Here is a 19,871-nt window from a genome sequence, read left to right on the forward strand (position 1 = left end):
TGACCTGAGACCACTGAGGAAAGTGTGTTGGGTGGAGGTCAGCAAGTAGCCTCTCCCCTGAGTGTCTGTCCAGGTGGCCGAATGATGTGATGCAAGGACCATGTCAATGGGCACACAATACGGCTGCTGCCCTTGTGCGATGAGGCTACTTGCTTACTTTTCAGAGGCTACAGACACACCGATCGTCATACAGCCAGCATCTGCCACAGAAACCACCCAGCTGACGGCTGACTCCCACCCCAGCTACCACACCGACGGGTTCAACTAAATTCAGGAGAGGCTGTGATTAGAGGATGAATCAGCACCTGGCCACTGCAACCTTAGAATCATGAACTGTAGTCACTGAGATGGGGAGGCAGCCGTCAACCTGACTTGCAGTGGCTGGTCAGGGCCCCTCCCACCTCCTCTAAGCCCAACCATCTGTCAATCCTTGATACACGACGAAGTGCGTAGCATGCAGTATTTAAAGCAGTGTAGCTACGGTCTTCTTATGTTTTATCCTTTTTTTAATAGCATGTATGGGTTATGTTCAATGTCTGTGTTGTGGATGTGCTACAGCTGGGCTGAATTAACTGGATGGTAGTGCTTTCTTGGGTTTTCAGCCAAGTGGGTCCAGTGAGGTTCAGCTGTCTCCTTGTGCTTACAGGAGTAAGTTAGGCACCTGGAGCTACATCTCCTTGTTGGCCTCTGTGTCCTGTGACATGGTCTAGTCCATGGCTCTGCTCTCATCCTCAAGGCTGCAGACAGGGTTCTGATTTGACCTGCGAAGGAGGGAGCTGGGCCCCATCCTCCCAGGCACCACCAGCATCAGTCGTTTGCACGATGTTCGTGTTGGGAAGCTTTCATAGGGTCTCTGCATCATCTCACTCGGCCTCGTGACAGTTTTCCTGTGTTAGATCTGCTATGGAGAGTGCAGGTATGCCCCTTCTGAAAGTGGGAGCACACTCTGTGTAATATCTCTATCTTGGGTCTCCTGGCCTTGTGGACTGAGATCTTATCATTGGAGGCATGTCCCTTGCTGGTGTATGGGAAATCATTTGTCTCTGTTCTGCACCTTTCCAGGTCAAAAGCTGGATTGACGGGGCCACAGCCTCATTCCTGGGTCATCTTCCACATTCCTTCAAGCCAACCATTTTAATTCTTTTTTTTTTTTTTTTTTTTTTTTTTTTTGGACTTTAAGAACCACAAATGGTAGCACCTGCCACTTATTAATAGTCAGAAAGTCTTTGAGTCCAGTTGTGGGTGGCATGTAGCTGCTTATAAAGAGTTTGAGTACCCAGGATCCAGAACCTCCTCCCTGTGCTTGCCAGAACTCCATCCACCCCACTTGCCTCCGCTTCCACCTGTCATCATGAATGCCTCTGGCAGAGCTGGAGTGTTGGGTTCCTGGAGTAGGTGACTGGACCCTGGTACCCCTGCCTCAGAAGGGTTGGCTTCTAGGGAAGCTATGGTGACAGTCACTCGACCTGGGATGCCAGCTGCAGGCTACAGAATTTCTTTGTGAATCTCCAGTCAGTATTCCAGTCTTGGTCAAGGGTACTGTGGTGGGTGGAATTGAAAAATGTGGTTACCAGGGATTTTGAACCATACTACCCTTTTACAGTTAGCTGGATTAGCTGCACCAGACTTCAATGAGCCTGGTTCCTCCAGAACCTTCCTGCTGGCTGCTGCTGACTACCTGCATTTCCAGTACAGATGAAGAAGGAGAAAGCTCATGTGGTGACTCAGTGGCTCAGACAAACCACCATGTGTTTCCGAAGCCCACCTTGTCCACCTGGCCCCAGTTCACCAGGGCCTTCAGGGACCAGATCAGGTTGACAGGAAGTTGCAAGAAGAGGCAGCATTGTGAGGACAAAGCTGGCAGTGATTGAGGGTACCTAACCAGATCCTGGGAGGCATTGATGCCAGGGTTCCCAGCTGACCCTACAGGAGAACTCCATGAGCCAGAAGCTGGCTTCAAGATCCTTCCATGGGTTTGTTAGTTTGTTTTGTTCTTTAAAGGATCTTAGGGATTTTCACTAGCATACTACGTTAGAAATAATTTGTAAACATTGGACCTATGGCTAGATGTAGTGGGACATGCCTATAATCCCAGCACTAGGGAGGCTGAGGTAGAAGGACATTGAGTTGTAGACCAGTCTGGGCTTTACACAGTAAGACTCTGACTCAAACAAATCTAGTAGAAGAATGAGAAATTCATTACTGGGCCAATTGTTGCGACAAAAGAAGAAGAAAGGCCACTGGGCATCTGGGGTGCTGGTCCCAGTACATTAATCTTGGTGCCCTTTTAACATAATGACGAGGAACCAGATTCAGAGTTGTAGGTAATGAGTAGAGAGCTGCAATCTGGTAGCACATCCCTCCTGCATGTAGCTCTGTGGCCCTTTCCCTTACATCCTAGTGAGCCAGGTCCTGAACTGGGACTTGTGGTGCTGTAGGGTGAGAGCACAGAAATTGAGCCTAGTGTCTTTTGGAATTTGTAAAGCTAAATAAATCATGTTGAACTTGAAACCATCAATATGTAGGACAGTTTTGAGGTGATAATAGTGATTGCCAAGGCCAGTTAACTCCCTGACCTATTCCTTCACACAGACTCCCTGCAGGGTTTTACTGTGTTGATCTAAGTTCTCCTTGATTTCATTTGCCTAAGTTCTCCTTGATTTCATTTGCCCTGACCTAAGCATAACTGGTGAGTCTCAGGATCAGCCTGACTATTCCTGACCAAATACTATTAAATATAAAGACAGACAGACAGACAGACAGACAGACAGACAGACAGACACACACACACACACACACACACACACACACACTCACTCACTCACTCACTCCCTAAACTCCTATGCTGGTAGGCAATGTAGATGGTGTTGTGGTGTTTTGCCAAGGGAGTGCTGAAGTCTGTGCATGGAAGTTCATCAAGAGCAGTGGATACCCCTTCAGGACCAGAAACTGATCACTTCTGACCTACAGAAAGTATTTGGGAGAGATCCTGGAGACCCATCTCACCAAGACTAGAGTGTAGATTTCTGTTTGTGCCCAATGATGTGGTCTTTACTTGTCTTCCTTTTGACTGTGTTTTTAAATTACTTTAGATAATTCTTTGCAATGTTTATAACCCTTCCTAGTCTTCTGATGTTCATTATCATAGCCAGCACCCAGTGGGGACCTGTTATAAAAAGAAATCAGTGCTTACTGTGGTTAGCAGGAAACTTTCCCAAGTTGTTGGTTGCTGGATTTGTTACGGAATCATAAAGCCAGTCTTTTCTCAGATGTTCAGATGCCAGGTTTTACTAATATCAATGCCCACTGTCCTGCTGACCCATGGCTTTTATTCCAGGTGAACCTTGTGCAAAGGAGCTGCCATTGTTGCATCTGGTAGTCTCCAGAGATGGTGACCCAATCATTCAAGCTGTCCCTGGAGGGTCTAGGTGCTGTGGTACAGAGAACTGGTGGGCCATGACCATCTTCCTGTGGCTTTCAGTGCACCTTTTATTGAGGGATAGCTGTGAACAGTGTAAAACATGACTGATCTCATTCTTTTCCCTGTGTTTTGAGCTGTGAACCCATGTGTCCCAGCACTGACCTGTTCCTTTTATTTTGGTTGAGTTATCCTCCTATGGAAATAACAAAAGCTACATCTTTACTATCCTCACAAGCATGGTATGTGTTGTCACATACTGTGAGTGTGGGCTATGGTGTGTGTTGGTGTGTGTACATATGTGTATATGTATATATCACACAGCAGGCCTGTCATGCTGCTGTTTGGTGGCAAAGCAACAAGTACAATAAAAGTCGGCTCCAAAATAGCCTGTGGTTTCTTGGAGTGTTGGGCAGGGGTAGGATCGCTTGGCAAAACACAAAAGGAAACCCTAAGCTTATTGTATACATATAGGTACATGTACCTGAATGCACTGCATAGGCCCTGGCCAGCATTTGGCTTCAGGTATGTATGTTGGGCACAAGGGTGACTATACCAAATATATCCCTGGGATCCATGCCAAGCTCATCTGACCGTCAAATATATGAGGTATAAGACATGACTAGAAGCTATCTTCTCTTGAAACACTAAAATTTATGAGCACCTGTTAAAATCAATAACCATATAAAGGGTAGCCCAGGCAGCAGTTTTCTGTGGCTAAGAAAGGGCCCCAGTCAAGTGCCCCATAGGCTGTGCTGCTGGTAGATAGTTTTCTAGGAAAGTGTCTCAGGCTAAGTTGAGGGACATTTTTTTTACTTAAAGACAATTTTTAAGAGCTGAATGCAAGTGCATGGAAAGCCTGTACTAGTTTTACCCGCTACTGAAATCTGTATACAGCAGAGACAAGCTGCTGTCAGCCCAGGCTAAATGACTTTGGTGTACTTTCCAAGGGCCAAACTGAAAGCTGTGGTGGTTCCGCATGGTGACCTGTCTAAATGTTGACCTAAAATAAAGATAGCTGTTGTAAAACAAATGTTTTCATTGCAGACCATGTGTGTCTTATTAGTGATTCCTGCCTAATTCTGTTTGTGAATTTGGCACTGAAGTGGCACCTGATGTTGGCCCCTGCTGGGTCCCCTGTGGAATGAGGCCTCATTTCCTCTTTCCTGGTCTACCTGTGAACACCCCTCCCCTCAGTTCTGACACCTCATTTCTAAATGCCTTGTCCAGAATGAAGAACCTGTTAGTCCTTCAACCCTGCTAAGGCAGCTGGGTTTTGTACATATATGTGTATTGGTTTGATTTGTTCTTGGGAACCAGTCATCCTGGTTGGACTTAAGGACCTGGTCCCTACCCAGCTTCTCATAGCTTTTCCATGACAAGCAGGAAAAAGGCACAAGCCAAGCTTGAATAGGGTTTGAGGGAACCTATTTTAGGTTCCCTGCGTACCCGTCACAGTTGAGACCCACAGCTCATATCCAATAGCTGTCCCTATGCATATGTCTGTCACCTCATTGAGATAGAATCAACATAACAGAAGCAAGATGCCTGGCAGTCTCCAGAGAAGCTTCTCTGACCCTCTAGTGTCTAGTAGCAGCAAGGCAGGGCTGGACATGAGACTTTGGTTCTGAAAACCTGAGGCTCCGACCATCTTGGATCTGGGTGGTCTTCCATGGCTCAGTCCTTGTCATAGTTGCCCACACACCAGCTTTTTATGGATCCTTTGGTAGTATCAATGTGGTTGGGAGAAAGTGGTCCCAGGGGCTGCCTCCTCTCAGAACCCTAGGTAGCCCTGTCTGTGGGTCCAGATCAGGTGGGCACGGGGCTGTTTGGTTCATTTGGAGGCCCCACTTACTCCCTTATCTTCATCAGGCAATGAATGAATAAGTTTTCAATTGTAAGGAAAGAATACAGGGAGGAGAATACCTTGTCCTGCTGGGTAGAGCTGGACCTTTCACCTCATTCTCAACTTCTGTTTTAGGGCTTCTATTGGCTGTGAAGAGACACCATGACCACGGCAATTTTTAAAAAGGAAAGCATTTCATTGGGGCTGGCTTACAGTTCAGAGGTTTAGTCCATTAGCATCATGGTGGGAAACATGGCAGCACACAGGCAGACATGGTGCTGGAGAAGAAGCTGAGAGTTCTACATCTTGTTCTGCCGGCAGTAGGAGGACTGTGTACTGGGTGTAGCTTGAGTATTTTGTGAGACCTCAAAGCTCACCCTTACAGTGACACACTTCCTCCAACAAGGCCACACCTACTATTGCCACTCCCTATGGGCAAAGGATTCAAACACATGAGTCTATGGGGGCCATACCTATTCAAACCACTACATACACCTTGGAGACTGCCTCAGCTGAGCCCACCCAGAATACATTCTGTCACACCTTCATTTTCTAAAGCTTTATTTGATTTATAAAATGTGTAAACTGGCCGGGCGGTGGTGGCGCACGCCTTTAATCCCAGCACTCGGGAGGCAGAGGCAGGCGGATCTCTGTGAGTTCGAGGCCAGCCTGGGCTACCAAGTGAGTTCCAGGAAAGGCGCAAAGCTACACGGAGAAACCCTGTCTCGAAAAACCAAAAAAAAAAAAAATGTGTAAACTGAATGTCTGGTAACATTTTAAATTCAAATAAGTTAATGTGTTGTCTCTGCAATCCCAGAGCAGGAGACAGGAGGCTTGATAGAAATAAGAGTAGCTCAGACTGGGAACTAGCCCACAGAGGCTGTCTCTTCCTCATCACTGCCGTCAGGAACTGCGTCTGTCCCAAAGTAGCGATCACCAAAATTCCCTGCAAAAAGAAATGGGACCCTTGTGTGACTGGGTCCTCCTAGGTCATCAGCCATGCCCCTGGGCTATGACAGCCTCACCAATGCCTGGGATGATACGGAAAAGGTCATTGACACGCTTGTCCACAGCTGTGGTGATGATTCTTACACGTGGGAATGCATAGGCCACAGAGTGCACACCCATCTCTGCCATGAGCAGGGATAGCAAGAAGATCTTGTCCTCTGGCACATCATGGTCCTGTGCAGCATGGGGACAGGATAAGTTCCAACACCAAGGAAACCTACCTGCAGCCCACCCAGGTACACTTACCAGCAGTACACGTACAGCCATCATGGCTGCAGCACCTGTGGATACTGTGCAGTCCATCAGGATCACATGGTCATCACTAATATCCTTGGGAAGTCTCAGGTAGTGGAGCTATAATTGATAGTAAGGTTAGAGTAGGCCCCCACATCAGGCTTCTGAGCCCCCCACTCTCCTCATAGGCTGGGCATCACTGTGACCCCCAGCTCTCCCTGGCTGGACACCTCAGGCTCCCCTGTGAGCTGGTTGGTCTGGATGAGGATAGTGCCGATGCGCACATCCTTACACACAGCACGCAGTGCAGGCTCCATGGTTTCCCCTGCACGAAGAATGGACACTCCGGTGATCTAGCAGGAAAGGGAGGATGAGTAAGCTGCAAGCTGGATGCCTCCAACCTATAGCCTCCTACCCCAGCAGCTACTGCCATCTCACCTGCTTTCCAGCATAGCACTTTCCCACGTAGTCTTGCCCCTGTGGGGTCTGTACAGTGCAGTCCTGCATAGTGAGTTGGGGTATCTATGAGCTGAGCCCCGCATCATAAGCCCAGGATGGCAAGACACCTACCCCTTCTCCCACAAACCCACACCTGGAAGGGTAGGAAGGACAGTGCATGTTCAATAAGCAGCCGCATCAATCTTTTGGAGTAGAAAATGAATTCATCCCGGCTGGTCTCCTTGTCCCTGATGGTGGAATAAACAGGCTTTAGAAAGGGATGGGCCAGAACCTGGGGGTGGAGTGGAGCAGAACTGGGGGTATGCCCATAGGTGGGCCCTTACCTGATGATGGTGTGCATGCCCCGTACCTGTGGTGTACTCTTGAGGACACTCAACGTCTGGGGAAGGGGATGGCACTGGTGAGCTGAGGCCAAAGCGGCCCTAGAGATACAAATTGATTGGCATATCTTATCCAAAAGTCCCTTTCTGCCCCAGAGGATATCTGAACATCACCATGGGGGCAGGAGCACGTGCAGGGTGGAAGCTGTCTGCTGACTATGGCTACCCATGAAAGATGACTTGTCACCTAGAATGCCAGGCCAAAGTGAGAATGCTCAATTCTGAACACTGAACACAGTCTCAGTGAGGAGGATGCTGAGGGGCTGAGGCATGAGGGTCCCTTCCTAGGCTCAGATAAAGTAAAGAGGTCAGACATAGGTAACAAGGGAGCGTACTATGGGAACAGATCTCAGCCTCCAAATGGACAGCTTGTTCCCAACTTCTCCTGGGAGAATGTAAGCTGTAGGGTTAAGCTCCACTCAGACCCATGCCCCAGGTAATGTGTAGCCCCTCTCAGGAGGGAGGGCAAAGCAAGGAGGGCTCAGTGCCAAAGGCTACCCATTCAAAACCCAAGCCTGGAGAGGGAAGGGCCAAGGACTGGTGAGAGGCAGAAGGAGGGAGGGCTGGCTAGGGGGAGATACAAACAGTGATCATGGAAGGAGGGGTCATGGAAGCAAAAGTGCAGGGGCAGTGCGGGGTGTGGGGCAGCACACAGCACAGCACACTCAGAGCTTGCTCTGCTCACATATCCCAACGCAGCTTCCTCTGCTCACAGGTGAAGAGCGTGTTCAGGGAGGGAACAGGGCAGGAAACAGGTTTACGACGAGGAAAGAACAGAGAGAAGAACACTTAGTGGGGGAGAGCAGCCAAGTCCCTACAGAAGGTGCCCTGCCACTACCAGCTGGCTGAAGACGAGGCAGGGGGCTGGCAGCTGTCTTGGCACTGACACCCTTGGTGCCTGAGGGTGGAGCACCACCTACACCCAGACGTTTTCCCTCCTGTTCACCAGTAACTTCCTGGAGTTGAAGGAGACCAAGTGGGTCAGCCACCACTTCTTGGCTGACCAGAAAATGGAAAGTGGAGCTGGCAGTGCCTGGAGATTTTTCTCAGAATTGAGGCTTTATTAAGGGCCCTGGCACAGGTCCATGGCACCCTGGTCTTGGTGAGGCCAAGCAGAGACTCATGCAAGGACAGGAAGCAGGGCTATTTAGACAGCCCTGGAGGCATTTCCAACACTGGCTCAGAACTCCTAAAGGTGTCCAGGGGGGCCATGAGGATCTCACAGTGGTTCAACTACATCTTCCCAACTCTGAGGAAAGTCTGGAAGAAGGGCAGGTCCCTGGTGCTACCTATGGCTCTTGCCTGGGCTTTGATCAGCAATGGATGATAATGGTATAATAGCCTATCCCAGCTTCTGTTGCAACACCAGCCTTGCTCCTTTCTGCCTGTGTTGTACTGCATTTTGAAGACTAAGCTAGGACAGGGCAGGGCCTAGGTAGAGAAGTCAGAGCCAAGCCCTTACCCCCAACTCCTCAGGGAGATTCAACTGAGCCTATGGCCCATGGGATGGTTCACTTTATAAGATACAGTAGCCTAGATACAGACCCAGGGTTTATGATTGTAGGAACATGTCAGTGTGGATCGTGCATGGCAGTGCTAGTCCAGGAGGACAGCTGTGTTCTCTGTGGCTGGACCTCAAGATAGGCTGTATGAGGAAAGAGCCTCTGTGATTTGGCCAGCACAGGTAAAACATAACCCTGGGAAAGGCCAGGCGGTGGTGCCACATGACTTTAATCCCAGCATTCCTGAGGCAGAAGCAGGCAGATTTCTGAGTTTGAGCCTAGCCTGGTCTATAGATCAAGTTCTAGGACTACACAGAGAAACCTGTCTTGAGAGAAAAACAAAAAACAAAAACAAAACAAAACAAAAACCAAATAAACAAAAACTCCTGGGGAAATTCCTTAATTTCTCTGTACCTTAGTGTTCTTATCTGCCAGCAAGGGGAATAGCAGCAAAATTGTGCCACTCTACCCCTGTGATATGGACTGTCTGCTTGGCTAGGTGACAGCTGACCTGGAGCTCTATGTAGATGTTGGAAATGCCTCCATCTGTGCAGAGTTGTGGAGTCTTACCTGACGCTGAGTTCACGCTGTGGCAGCAATACAGGGAGACACAAGGGAACGGGTGATGCATCAGTGACCAGGGCAAGCAGCCAGGCTACCCCCAACCCCCAGTGACAGACACTCCACAGCCCATGTGGAAATAGCTCAGGGTCTGCAAACTGCAAGAGGAGGCAAGCTTCTAAGGACCTCTAAAGTGGGGACAAGCTGGGTTGGGACCTGTGGCTCTGGGCTGTAGTAGTAGTGCCTAAGCAAGACTGTAGCCAAACACCACAGCCCAGCCATAAACCGCCTAATTTGGGACCTGTAGTGGGAAAATATCACTTGTAGAGTGACCCCCAGAAAGGGAAAATGGACTCAATGCTGAAATCCACAATCCTAGACTAGTGGATAGTGGATCACCCTGTTACTTTCAGGGTTGGGAGGGAGAGGAGTACATACACCCTTCCATGAATGGTCAAGTCCCCTTGCCTATCCTAGAGAGCTGGGCCATTTCAACAAGGTTAGGGAGCAGGCTCAGAACACTTGAGTCAGTACCTGCAGGGGACAGTGGATCTGTGGGGTTGGATGAGCAGGCTGCTGCGTGGGGACAACAGACAGACAGGGACTTTGGGTGCTATCTGGCTGACTAACCTCTTCCAGCTGGCTGTGGACATGCTGCACAATCAGGTCAATGGCTACTGTATTCCCGCTCCCTGGAGGGGGAAAAAGAGGATAACTCAGAAGTTGCTGGCCCTTTTGCCCCACTGGCTGGAAGACAAGGCTGACAAGCTCACCTCTGGGCACCACAATATCTGCCAGGCGCATGGTGGGCTGGATATACTGATCAAAGGCAGGCTTGACAAACTTGTTGTACTGCTTAATGACACCCTCAATGTCCCGGCCTCGCTCACTGATGTCCCGGCGTAGCCGCCGTACCAGTCGGATGTCAGAGTCTGTGTCTACAAAGATCTTCATGTCTAGGAGCTGGGTGGGGACAACAATCCAGTTTCACAGGGCTAAGGCAGCCACCAGTGGCACCATTAAATAGAAGCCAGGATCCACAGAGCCAGAGTGGCAACATGATCAGTTCATGGTCTATGGACCATGATCATTGGGGCCAGCTGCCCACAGGACACTCATTGGCCTAATCATTAGTGCACGTAGGGTGCATTCATAGAAAGTGTGTATTGAGATGGATTGTGGGTATGGGGTACAGAATGGAGACAACTGACAAGTCAGGCAGGAATGGGACTTGGCAGTGTGATGTACATGATTTCACTCAGACCTCCCATGAACACCGGAGGAGTGGGGCTTTGTGAGCTCAGGGTGTGGCCTCCTCCAGGCAGCGTGTGATAGGTGATCCCTGAAGGAGCTATGTGGGGATCAGGGCTGCTATGATAAGGTAATGACATGGTAAGAGTCCTCTTGGCCTGGGCCAGGGTCACACTCTGGTATATCCTGGAGGCCTTGCAGCAAAATCCTTCAAACTCACTGACTTTAAGTCCTTGTTTGTTCCTCAACAAGGAAGAATATCAAGAGCAGGGGAAACAGAAGTAAGCAGGGGAAACCGCTCTCAACAGGTAGGAGAGGAAACTACTGTCCTCAGAAGCCACACTCCACTGAAGTAGTCAGCTATATGGTACAGAACAGCTGTCTAGGATACACCAGGTGGGGCTCATCTAGAAGTGCCTGATAGGGAGCAGTCTTCTCAGAGAGCACAGAGCATGGAGGCCATGGGGATGAGGCAGGGCGTTCAAAGGAACTGTGTCTAAGGGGATGCCTGTGGAGTGGGTACTCCCAGCAAGCTCTCACCTCCAGCAGTGTCTTGTCAGCAAAGGCCATAATACCCTCAAAGATGATGACATTTGCACCATATAGTGTTTTCTGCAAAGGAACCAGGGAGTTTCAATGTTCAGCTCAGGCCCCTGCAGCCCCTTCCAGAGCCCTAAGACCATGGGCCTACCCAGTCCTTTTTCCGGCTATGAGTGGTGAAGTCATAGATGGGTACTTGGACGCTCCTGCCCTGCTTTAGTTTCTTGAGGGTGGAAATGATGAGATCAAAGTCGAAGGCATCAGGGTGGTCAAAGTTGAAATTGTTGCAGGCAGCCTGTTCCTGCTGCTGCTGTGTCAGAACCTAGGGGGCATGATGAAGCCCAGTGACCACAGGCCTACATTTGTAGGGGCAAAAGGGTCACTAGGAGGGAGATGAACAGGGCCTTACCTTATAGAAGGAATCCATGGACAGCAGGACCACCCAAGGCACATCTAGTGCTTCAATGATCATTCTGGCCACAGTAGTCTTCCCAGATGCACTGCCACCTCCCAAACCTGTACGTGGAAGGTTACCTTGCAATTAGTTGCAGCTGGGCTGACCATGCAGCCTGATCCCCAACGTGCCTTCCCACACTGCTCTTACCAATGGCAAAGGCCTCCTTGGATTGTGTGCCATGTTCATTGTACCATGGTGGCCTCCCGGCTGTGTAGATGGTACGTTTGCTTGTACGAAGCAGGGGTGGCTCTGACTTGCACTGGCTGGTGGTGCGCTTCCGGGGTGAGCGCCCGGTACCCACTGGTGGGAGAAGTCTGTCCAAGGACCCTGCATTGCTGCTGTGAAGAGGAATGTGCTAAGCCTCAATCAACAGTGGTCAACCTCCCTGGTCATGCCCAAGTAGGACACAGTATGGGCTCAACTGGGGAGCGTGTGCCCAAGAAACATACCTATAGCTGGTCCATGGAGTAAATGGGGGCACAAGATCTTAGACTACTCACACAGCAAGGACAAGGGACAGCAATTAGTGGCAAGAGGACATAGGAGGGTATACACAATCTCAGAGCTACAATCCTACTCCTCTGTGGACTGTGGTGGGTAGGGCTTCATTCCGGGGGAATGAATATTCAAGGATAAGGAAGATCCCATTAAGGACTGTGCCCCTCTCCCCAACACAGCATATTCTTTGGGTACTCCAGCCACTGCTATTCTGCAGGATGGTTGTTGCCCCAGGAGGTGAGAGTGCAATGTACTGGCCACATGCCAGTGGCAAGATATATGTTCTGGGGAACTCCCTGGTCTGGCACCTTGTCAAGAAATGTAGGAAAGAGGGGGGATATAGAGGAGTGTGAGAGGGGAGGGAGGTGGAACTGGGGGATGGTATGTAAAATAAAAAAATTTAAAAAAGAAATGTAGGAAAGAAAGTAAGAAGGGAGGCTAGAAGGCCTATGAAGAACCCACTTCTCAGTATGACTCCTTCTGAGTTCCCAAGCCAGACACCTCCAGCAGCCTGTAAATGCCACCTGTCTTGGCTGATTGTGTATGTGTACACATACATGTACATGTGTGGTGGTGGTTTGAGAAGGTGACCCAAGATAGTGGAGGAGAGACTAACAGAGGATGCAAGAGGAAAATGTAACCCAAAGAAGGTCAGAGTAGATCTGTTTAACTGTGTACACTCATGCTAGGTGGGCAATCAGAACCCTGCTGATACAGCAGTTGTTCTGCATTCCTAAAGGGGTGTCATTACTGGCCATGGCCTTCACATCTGAGAATGAGCAGTGTGGTGGTCTGAATAAAAATGGTCCCCATAGGCCCATAGGGAGTGGTACTAATAGGAGATGTAGCCTTGTTGAAGAAAGTATGTCACTGGAGGTAGGCTTTGAGGTTTCAGAAGCTCAAACCAGGCCTAATGGCTCACTGTCTCTTCCTGCTGCCTGTGGATCCAGATGTAGAACTCTCAGCTACTTCTCCAGCACCATGTGTGCCTGCACGCCACCATGCTTCCTGCCATAATGATAATTGATCAAACCTCTGAACTGTAAGCAAGCCCCAATTAAATGTTTCCCTTTGTAAGAGTTGCCGTGTCAGACGGTGATGGCATACACCTTTAGTCCCAGCACTCAGGGAGGCAGAAGCAGGCGGATCTCTGTGAGTTCAAGGCCAGCCTGGGCTACAGAGTGAGTTCTAGGAAAGGCTCCAAAGCTACACAGAGAAACCCTGTCTCAAAAAACAAAACAATGGCTGGGTAGTGGTAACGCATGCCTTTAATTCCAGCACTTGAGAGGCAGAGCCAGGCGGATCTCTGTGAGTTTGAGACCAGTCTGATCTACAAAGCGAGATCCAGGACAGGCCCAAAGCTACACAGAGAAACCCTGTCTCAAAAAAAAAAACAAAAACACAACAACAACAAAACAAAAAACACGAAAAAGAAAAACAAAACAAAAACAAACAACAACAAAAGAGTTGCTGTGGTCATGATGTCTCTCCACGGCAATAGAAACCCTAAGACAAGCAGCTTCTAAAGTGGCTCCATGTGCTGCATCCCCTCCCTAATATTTGCCATTTGTTCTGAGGTACAGCCTGATGCAAAAGTGCTAAGAAAGGGTTAAAGAGATGGCTCAGCAGTTAAGAGCACTGACTGTTCTTCCAGAGGACCCAGGTGAATTCCCAGCACCCACGTGGCTGCTCACAACACTGTCTGTAACCCCAGTTCAAGGGGATCTGACACCCTCACAGAGACACACATGCAGGTGAGACACCAATGCACATAAAATAAAAACAAACCTCAAAAAATTAATTTTAAAAGGTGCTAAGAGAATGAGACATATGCTTAACAGAGGCATTTTCTGGCCACCGTCTAAAAGGAAATCTGTGTAGGTCATATGATCCCAGCCTCAGCTTTCAAACTACCCAAGAAGCTCTCAGGTCAGTGGCTTAGCCTGGCACGCTATGGCTCACCCACATGGGGTCAAATTGACCTGTCGATACTGACGATACAGGATGGTGTCTGATGGGTAGAAGGGCTGCCTATAGAAATGGCAGATGGACGTGTCAGGCTAGCTCCTTGTGGGATGCCTCCTACAGTGGCTGGTATAGTTTGGAGTACTGCAAGAGAAAGAACGCTGGATGGAATACCAGGCAAGCCTGAGGTGAATGAGGTAGACTGGCAGGTCCAGATCAGAACAAGTATCCCTAGGGCACTCTTGGGTAAAAAAAAATATACTAGAATGAAAAATGGTTCAGTTTACATAAAAGCCAATAGATGAAGGACGCTCACTTAGGGACTGAGGACATAGCTTAATAAACAAGTATGGGGCCTGATCCTCAGTATACCCCCAAAACATGCTCACCCAAATGCACATACACGCCAATGTCTGTAAGAAAGGTGTGTACTCAGAAACCCTGAAAGCAAATGTGCCAGTATAATAATCAGAATTTCCCTGGAGACCACAATTTGGGACAGGGACTTTTGTCACATTTGAATGATTTACAAGTACAAGCTCTCTCATCAAAATGGAAGCTGGGTTTGTCTGGTAATTTCTATTACTGCTGCCTCACAACTCTCAGTATGATGCTTCATGGGGCTGATGTGGCTCGAGGCAAGCTTCTTTCTACCTCTGGGATAGCCCAGTTTGAGAACAATGATGTTCTCAGCTGGATAATCCTTCCTAGAACCAGAAAGATTGTGGCTGTATGCACATGAGTTGGAGGACAGGCAGTGGAAAGAATGGGTAGAAACCCAACATGTAACTGCTCATACTGGCAGCTCTGAAAGGTACAGGACAACATAGATACAAGTGAGCATCATGAAAAGAGCCCATTTGCATCCAACCAGCAAAACACATTGCATTCATCCTTGGGGACAAAGACAATAGGCCTGCTTGTTTCTGTACCATTCATCCTTACCAGAGCTCAGAGAACGAGCATAGGGAATAATTAGTCAGTCTGTTAAAAGTTCAGCCTTAACTCCACTGCACTGGAGACAAGTGCAGGAGTTAAGAGCATGAGGCTAGGCATAAACAACACGGCTAAATACTGAGAACTGAGTCTGCCAGTCAAGGATCTTAGGGACAGATAGCATGTGAGGGACACAGGTCAAGAAATGATGAGCTTACTGAAGGGGTATCACTGGTATCCCAACTCAGGCATGCCTGAATGGCTCAGTCAAAAAGAGAGGCAACAACTATAAACACAAACAATGAGATCCCCAGGTCCCCAGACAGAGGGTAACTGGTTGCTCACCTGAGTATACTAATCCATCCACAGTAAACAAATGGATCTGTGAAGCTTATCCACTGGGCTGTCCTTTCCAGCGGGCAAGAGCTGGGGGCCCCCAGCTAGAGGAAAGAGCAGAGACTCCCCAGGGTTCCAGACTGGGTCTTGCCTTGGTCCCTAGAGGCAGCATGACCACAGTACACAGTGTAGCTCTGGGAGGCCACAATAAACAAAAAACAAATTCAGGTTCTCTGTCTCCCCACCAGGCTTCCTCCACTTTCCCCAGGGAGCTGCCCTCAGCTTTTGGGAGGAAACTACTCCAATGCAGAGCATCTGACTTGCAAGAGAGCCAACAACCTGATAAAGCCTGCCTGTAGGCTGTGCCCTGGCCACCACTGGTAAACACAAGTACACACAAAGCCATGACACACTCAGACAGAAATTGGACAAAGGAGGCAACAGGCTGGGGCTGTTTTCCTGATCCCCCTGATTCTCACAGTACCAGTTTCCCTAGGGGAATTTAAGTTCCCATCAGCCACTCTTCTCCACCTTGGTGAAGATCCCTTCCAAGGCTTGTGCTGCTGATGGGAAGAATGCACAGTTGCAAGTAGATCAGGGAGAACTTTGCCAGAAATCCACCTCATGCTGTGTCTGTACAAGGACCCCTTGTCCTCCTCAAAGTTAATAGCTGTCTCCTAAAACCAGAGATATGGCATCACCCCATTTTTCACAAAAGGTGCCTCTTGATGGGAAAATAGCACAAAATACTTCATCTCTTACCCACAGACAGACAAAGGGGCTTCTGGCCTCAATAACAAAAGTTCATTTGTACTAACAGAGTTAAGAGACATTACCATAACCTACCATCCCAAGTCAGCCACATCTGCAGCCCTGAGCATTGTTTGGCTCCCAGGAGCACCTGCCGGCTTGTTTGTTTTCAGAGATATTCATGGACACACATCACACATAAGTTAGGAGTGGTCTGTATCATTGGGAAGTAGGGTTCTCCTCAGCAGGGACTCTGCTGCAACTCACCTGCCTTCTTCTCCAAGAGTCCAGCACCCTGAGATCCTGATGCCAGGGTAAGCTGGGGGGCTGCTCATTGCCAAGGATGCAGGTAGGTACAGAAGGTTCAGAGGTAGGTATCCCTGGACAGTGAGATGACCCAGGTATACGTGGTCTAGGTGCTACCTAGATTATCACTACCTCTTAGAACTACTGTTGTCCCCAAGGACAGCTTGGGATTTCTGGCCACCTGAACTGATCCTCCATGGATGGAATCACTCCTGTGGGCAGCACAGCAGAAGAGCTAGGTAGGATTGGACCCCTAGGCTGGCAGCAGTAGCTTACTCTATATAGGGGGTAGAGCACAGCAGCTAGATGGCCCCAGGAGCCCTACTGCACTAAGGGAACACAATGCTAGACTCAGAGGCCAAGGCCACATGTATAAGAGGATCACCCAGTTAGGGCTCATGCACCAGATATTAATAGTACTAACTCTGGCCCGCACAATCCCCAGGCCAGTTGTTGTGAAGAATATTTCAGTGTCAGCCAGTATGCTCATTAGCCTGGACTTGCTGAGGACCACTGTACTTTAGTACCTTTTCCCAAATCTCCTGGAAGAAATACAGTTGTGCCCCGAATGCATACACAGCAAGACAAGGAAATCTGAGGCCCCTCTAGGCCAGGTGATCTGAATGTCAGTGATGAGCTGGGTGCCTCTCCTCTGGCCCCAAGGTGCCTCCTACAAAGATAAACAAATCTGAAACTCTACCCTAGCACATCCAAGAATAACTGTCCTACCCCCACCTTACAGAGGCTCCAGTAAGTCCTATGGCTACCCAGGCCTTATCAGTCAGCAGGGGACACACTCACCTCCCTGCCCACAGCATAGAGAGAAAGGGAAGATTTGGTTCCAGTCTCAGCTGAAATCCCTTTACTGACTTAAGATCTAATCAGAGAGGTTCTGCTGGCCTTGGGATTCTCTTCCAGGGGTGGGTTGGCCTTACGGCAACCTCATCCTACGTGGCTGGCCTCCAGCATGAAGACAGTCTGGCAGGTGATTGGGAAAAAGGAAGCTTCCAAGTGGACTTCACACACCTGAACAGGAGCTACTCTGGGAGCACCTCCGAGGCAGCTCTTCTCACTAGGTAATTTATGGCTGTGTCTACATCCCTACTAGACACCTGGAGCAAGAAGAGCCTATCTATGTTTACGTGTACTTGTGTATGTGTTTATAGAGCTTGTCCCTCTGCCTCCTCACTCAGGTGGTTGGCTGGATATGCTCTAGGATTGCTCTGGAAGGCTAAAGTTGTTCTGGGCAGAGATGCAGAGTCAAGAGGTCCTAGGGAATCAGTTCACAAGTTTGGCTGGCTGATCACAACAGAGGGATCCTAACATGTTCTTTGAGTATTCCATCAGGTCTGTGGGAAGCTAACACTGTGCTGGTCTCAGAAAGGGAAGGCCTAATTCCAGGTTTGTTATGTTAACATATAGAGCTGCTCCACCTACTGATTCACTAGACTTGGCTCTAGAATATCAGACCCTGAACCCTAAACTTCACTTTAACCTAGGATGTATCAGGCTACCTGGCCAACCACTCCAGCCCCTGAAGTTTCCTCCTTTGAGGCTTTCATTTTAGGTCTCAGGGTTGTATGAAGTAGGTGGTGTTGGGAGCTGCTACTCAGTCTTTCATTTCCCCCTGCCTGTCCACTAGGTGACAGCTCTGTCAACTATAGCTCAGATGCCATCACTCACCAGGAAGTTGCTGCAGACCTTATCCTTATCAAGGAAATAGGGGTTACTGAAGACCTAAGCATGTGCCTCATTGATAAGGAACCTACATAAGATAAACATCATGGAAGAAGAGCTGCCCTATAATTTGCATTCCCCTGTGTCAGAGAAGACAGAATCAAATGTCTACAGCAGGGTCTGAAGAGAGGAAGGGTCATCACTTGGACCACCAAACGCCTAAGAAAGATATCAAGGTCCCTCTGCCATTGCTAGATCTATAGTCAAGCTATTCCTCCTGATGCTTCTATGGAAGACCTGCAAGAGGCAGGGGATGGTTCAGAGATAGCCAGCAAGATCATGGTTCACAAGGTAGACAAAGGAATGGGAGATTAAAGGCTTCCATGGCCCATTTGCCACACTGCAACTCCTTCACTCACACACCTCCACCTGTATCCCAAGCTTCTGGGTGGGCACCATTAGCTTCTCTCCACTTCTATAATCTCAGTCTAATATCCATTTTGCATATTGACATGAAAGCCACTGGTTGCACCATTTAAAGTCAGGAGACTCCAAGGAAAAAGCCTCGAGGGCCGACAGATATGGGGACAGGTGCTGGGAAAAGCAATAGGCGAAACCTCACACTGGACATGAAGAGGTCTATCAGCGACTCCCTCTCCTACTGCTTGCTGCGAGTGCCTGAGTCTATCTTCTCAGGGTGTTTCCTCAGGAACCTTCGGAAGTATGTGGCCGGCCATGACCTCTTTGCTTCTGGTTAGATCAAGACCTTCTGAACTAGAAAGCATCACAAACTCAGCCTTGTTAGACCCAACCAAGTTTTTCAGGCTACCAGTTAGAATGCCTTGGAGTGTGTGAACTAGCCTGGATTTGCCTCATCCACCTCCAGCACCTGCCGTCCCAAAGTCGTCCAGGCTCGCAGTTCCCCAAGCTGTGCTCTGAGGCCCTTAGAGCTTTCAACTGGTGCAAACAGACCGGAAGAGGTGCCACAAGCAGTTCCAAGCACGGTCACCGCCCCCTGGCGGCCGTGGCCTGGAGTTGCTACGCATGATGATCAGGCCGAGCCCTCTCCATATTCCTGAAAGGCTGGAAAGGGCACCCAAATTCTCCGGCAGGTGGAGATCACCACCCGATCCTACCTTCACAGTTACCACTGGCCGCCAGGTGGGTAGGAGCTGGTGAAATCAAATTCGACGAACTCAGAATGTCGAGCACGCCCACCACCCACCTGGGAGCCTAGAGCCACTAGAACCCAGGCCACACAGGTCCAACAGGTTTCCACTTTCTGTGCCTCCAAAAGCTAAGGGCTTGGGCCAGTTCCGCCTTCCATCTGCTGGGGCCCTCAAGGCCACCTGTCACCTCCCTCTCCCTGGCAGGGGGTTGCCGACACATGGCCCAGGAGGCCCCAAAGCTCCGGAGAACCGCTGAAACCTGTCCAGGATCTATGCGGCTGTGGAGACCGAGCTGCCCATCTGCAGAGATGCCGCGAAGCTACCCGGGCTTTAAGGAGGGACGCAAGCCGTGCGCTGACCCCTCCCAAGAGGCGAGCGAGGCCCCTGCCTTATCCAGGCCCGCGCCTACCGGTCCTCACACGCAGTCTCATTCTGCTCGGCCGAGCGGCCAGGCACGTCTGGGGCCACAGTGGATTGTAGGGGCGAAGGGGCAGCGTCCGCGGAGGCCGGCGGCGCAGCCATGGCGTCTGAACCTGGCTGAGGCCAGGGAGGCGCGCCGGGAGTCTGGCACGCTGCGG

The 19,871-nt window shown here is 49.6% G+C and overlaps 2 protein-coding genes across 15 annotated transcripts in view; one reads left to right on the plus strand and one right to left on the minus strand.

Moving 5' to 3' along the window:
- The window catches only part of Dnajc5 (DnaJ heat shock protein family (Hsp40) member C5), a 36,654-nt gene extending 32,848 nt beyond the window's left edge, over window positions 1-3,806 (plus strand). For both annotated transcript variants that reach the window (XR_001576364.3, XM_006994592.4), the window contains one exon: window positions 165-3,806. Coding sequence is in view for 1 of the 2 variants with exons in the window: in XM_006994592.4 (XP_006994654.2) it covers window positions 165-268 (104 nt within the window). In the remaining variant the exon portion in view is untranslated. The remainder of the gene's footprint in view (window positions 1-164) is intronic.
- On the minus strand, window positions 1,139-19,864 carry Uckl1 (uridine-cytidine kinase 1 like 1). 13 transcript variants are annotated; one of them, XM_015988096.3, is made up of 15 exons: window positions 19,703-19,861; window positions 11,804-11,991; window positions 11,609-11,715; window positions 11,351-11,521; window positions 11,200-11,271; window positions 10,182-10,371; window positions 10,039-10,100; window positions 8,031-8,050; window positions 7,289-7,387; window positions 7,099-7,192; window positions 6,945-7,007; window positions 6,737-6,859; window positions 6,519-6,626; window positions 6,290-6,446; window positions 5,809-6,210 (listed from the first exon to the last, which is right to left on the minus strand). In XM_015988096.3, the coding sequence occupies exons 1-15, from the start codon at window positions 19,813-19,815 to the stop codon at window positions 6,131-6,133; spliced, it is 1,647 nt and encodes a 548-aa protein (XP_015843582.1). In that variant the 5' UTR covers window positions 19,816-19,861; the 3' UTR covers window positions 5,809-6,130. The 13 variants fall into 13 exon arrangements, with proteins under 13 accessions (XP_076427552.1, XP_076427550.1, XP_076427553.1 ...); XM_015988095.3 differs by having other exon boundaries at window positions 11,804-11,994; XM_076571441.1 differs by having other exon boundaries at window positions 6,945-7,028; window positions 11,804-11,994.
- Window positions 19,865-19,871: the final 7 nt, after the last annotated feature.

Source organism: Peromyscus maniculatus, chromosome 4 (genome assembly GCF_049852395.1).
Source record: "Peromyscus maniculatus bairdii isolate BWxNUB_F1_BW_parent chromosome 4, HU_Pman_BW_mat_3.1, whole genome shotgun sequence".
Lineage (NCBI taxonomy): Eukaryota > Metazoa > Chordata > Mammalia > Rodentia > Cricetidae > Peromyscus > Peromyscus maniculatus.

Excerpts from the sequence above, each read along its gene's own strand:
- Uckl1 (XM_076571435.1), bottom strand. The coding sequence starts at position 19,815 with ATGGCTGCGCCGCCGGCCTCCGCGGACGCTGCCCCTTCGCCCCTACAA. Across the intron at positions 10,101-10,181 it reads AGATATTGTGGTGCCCAGAG|GGAGCGGGAATACAGTAGCC; the intron begins GTGAGCTTGTCA and ends TTCCCCCTCCAG. Across the intron at positions 7,193-7,288 it reads GGCATGCACACCATCATCAG|GGACAAGGAGACCAGCCGGG; the intron begins GTAAGGGCCCAC and ends TTCCACCATCAG.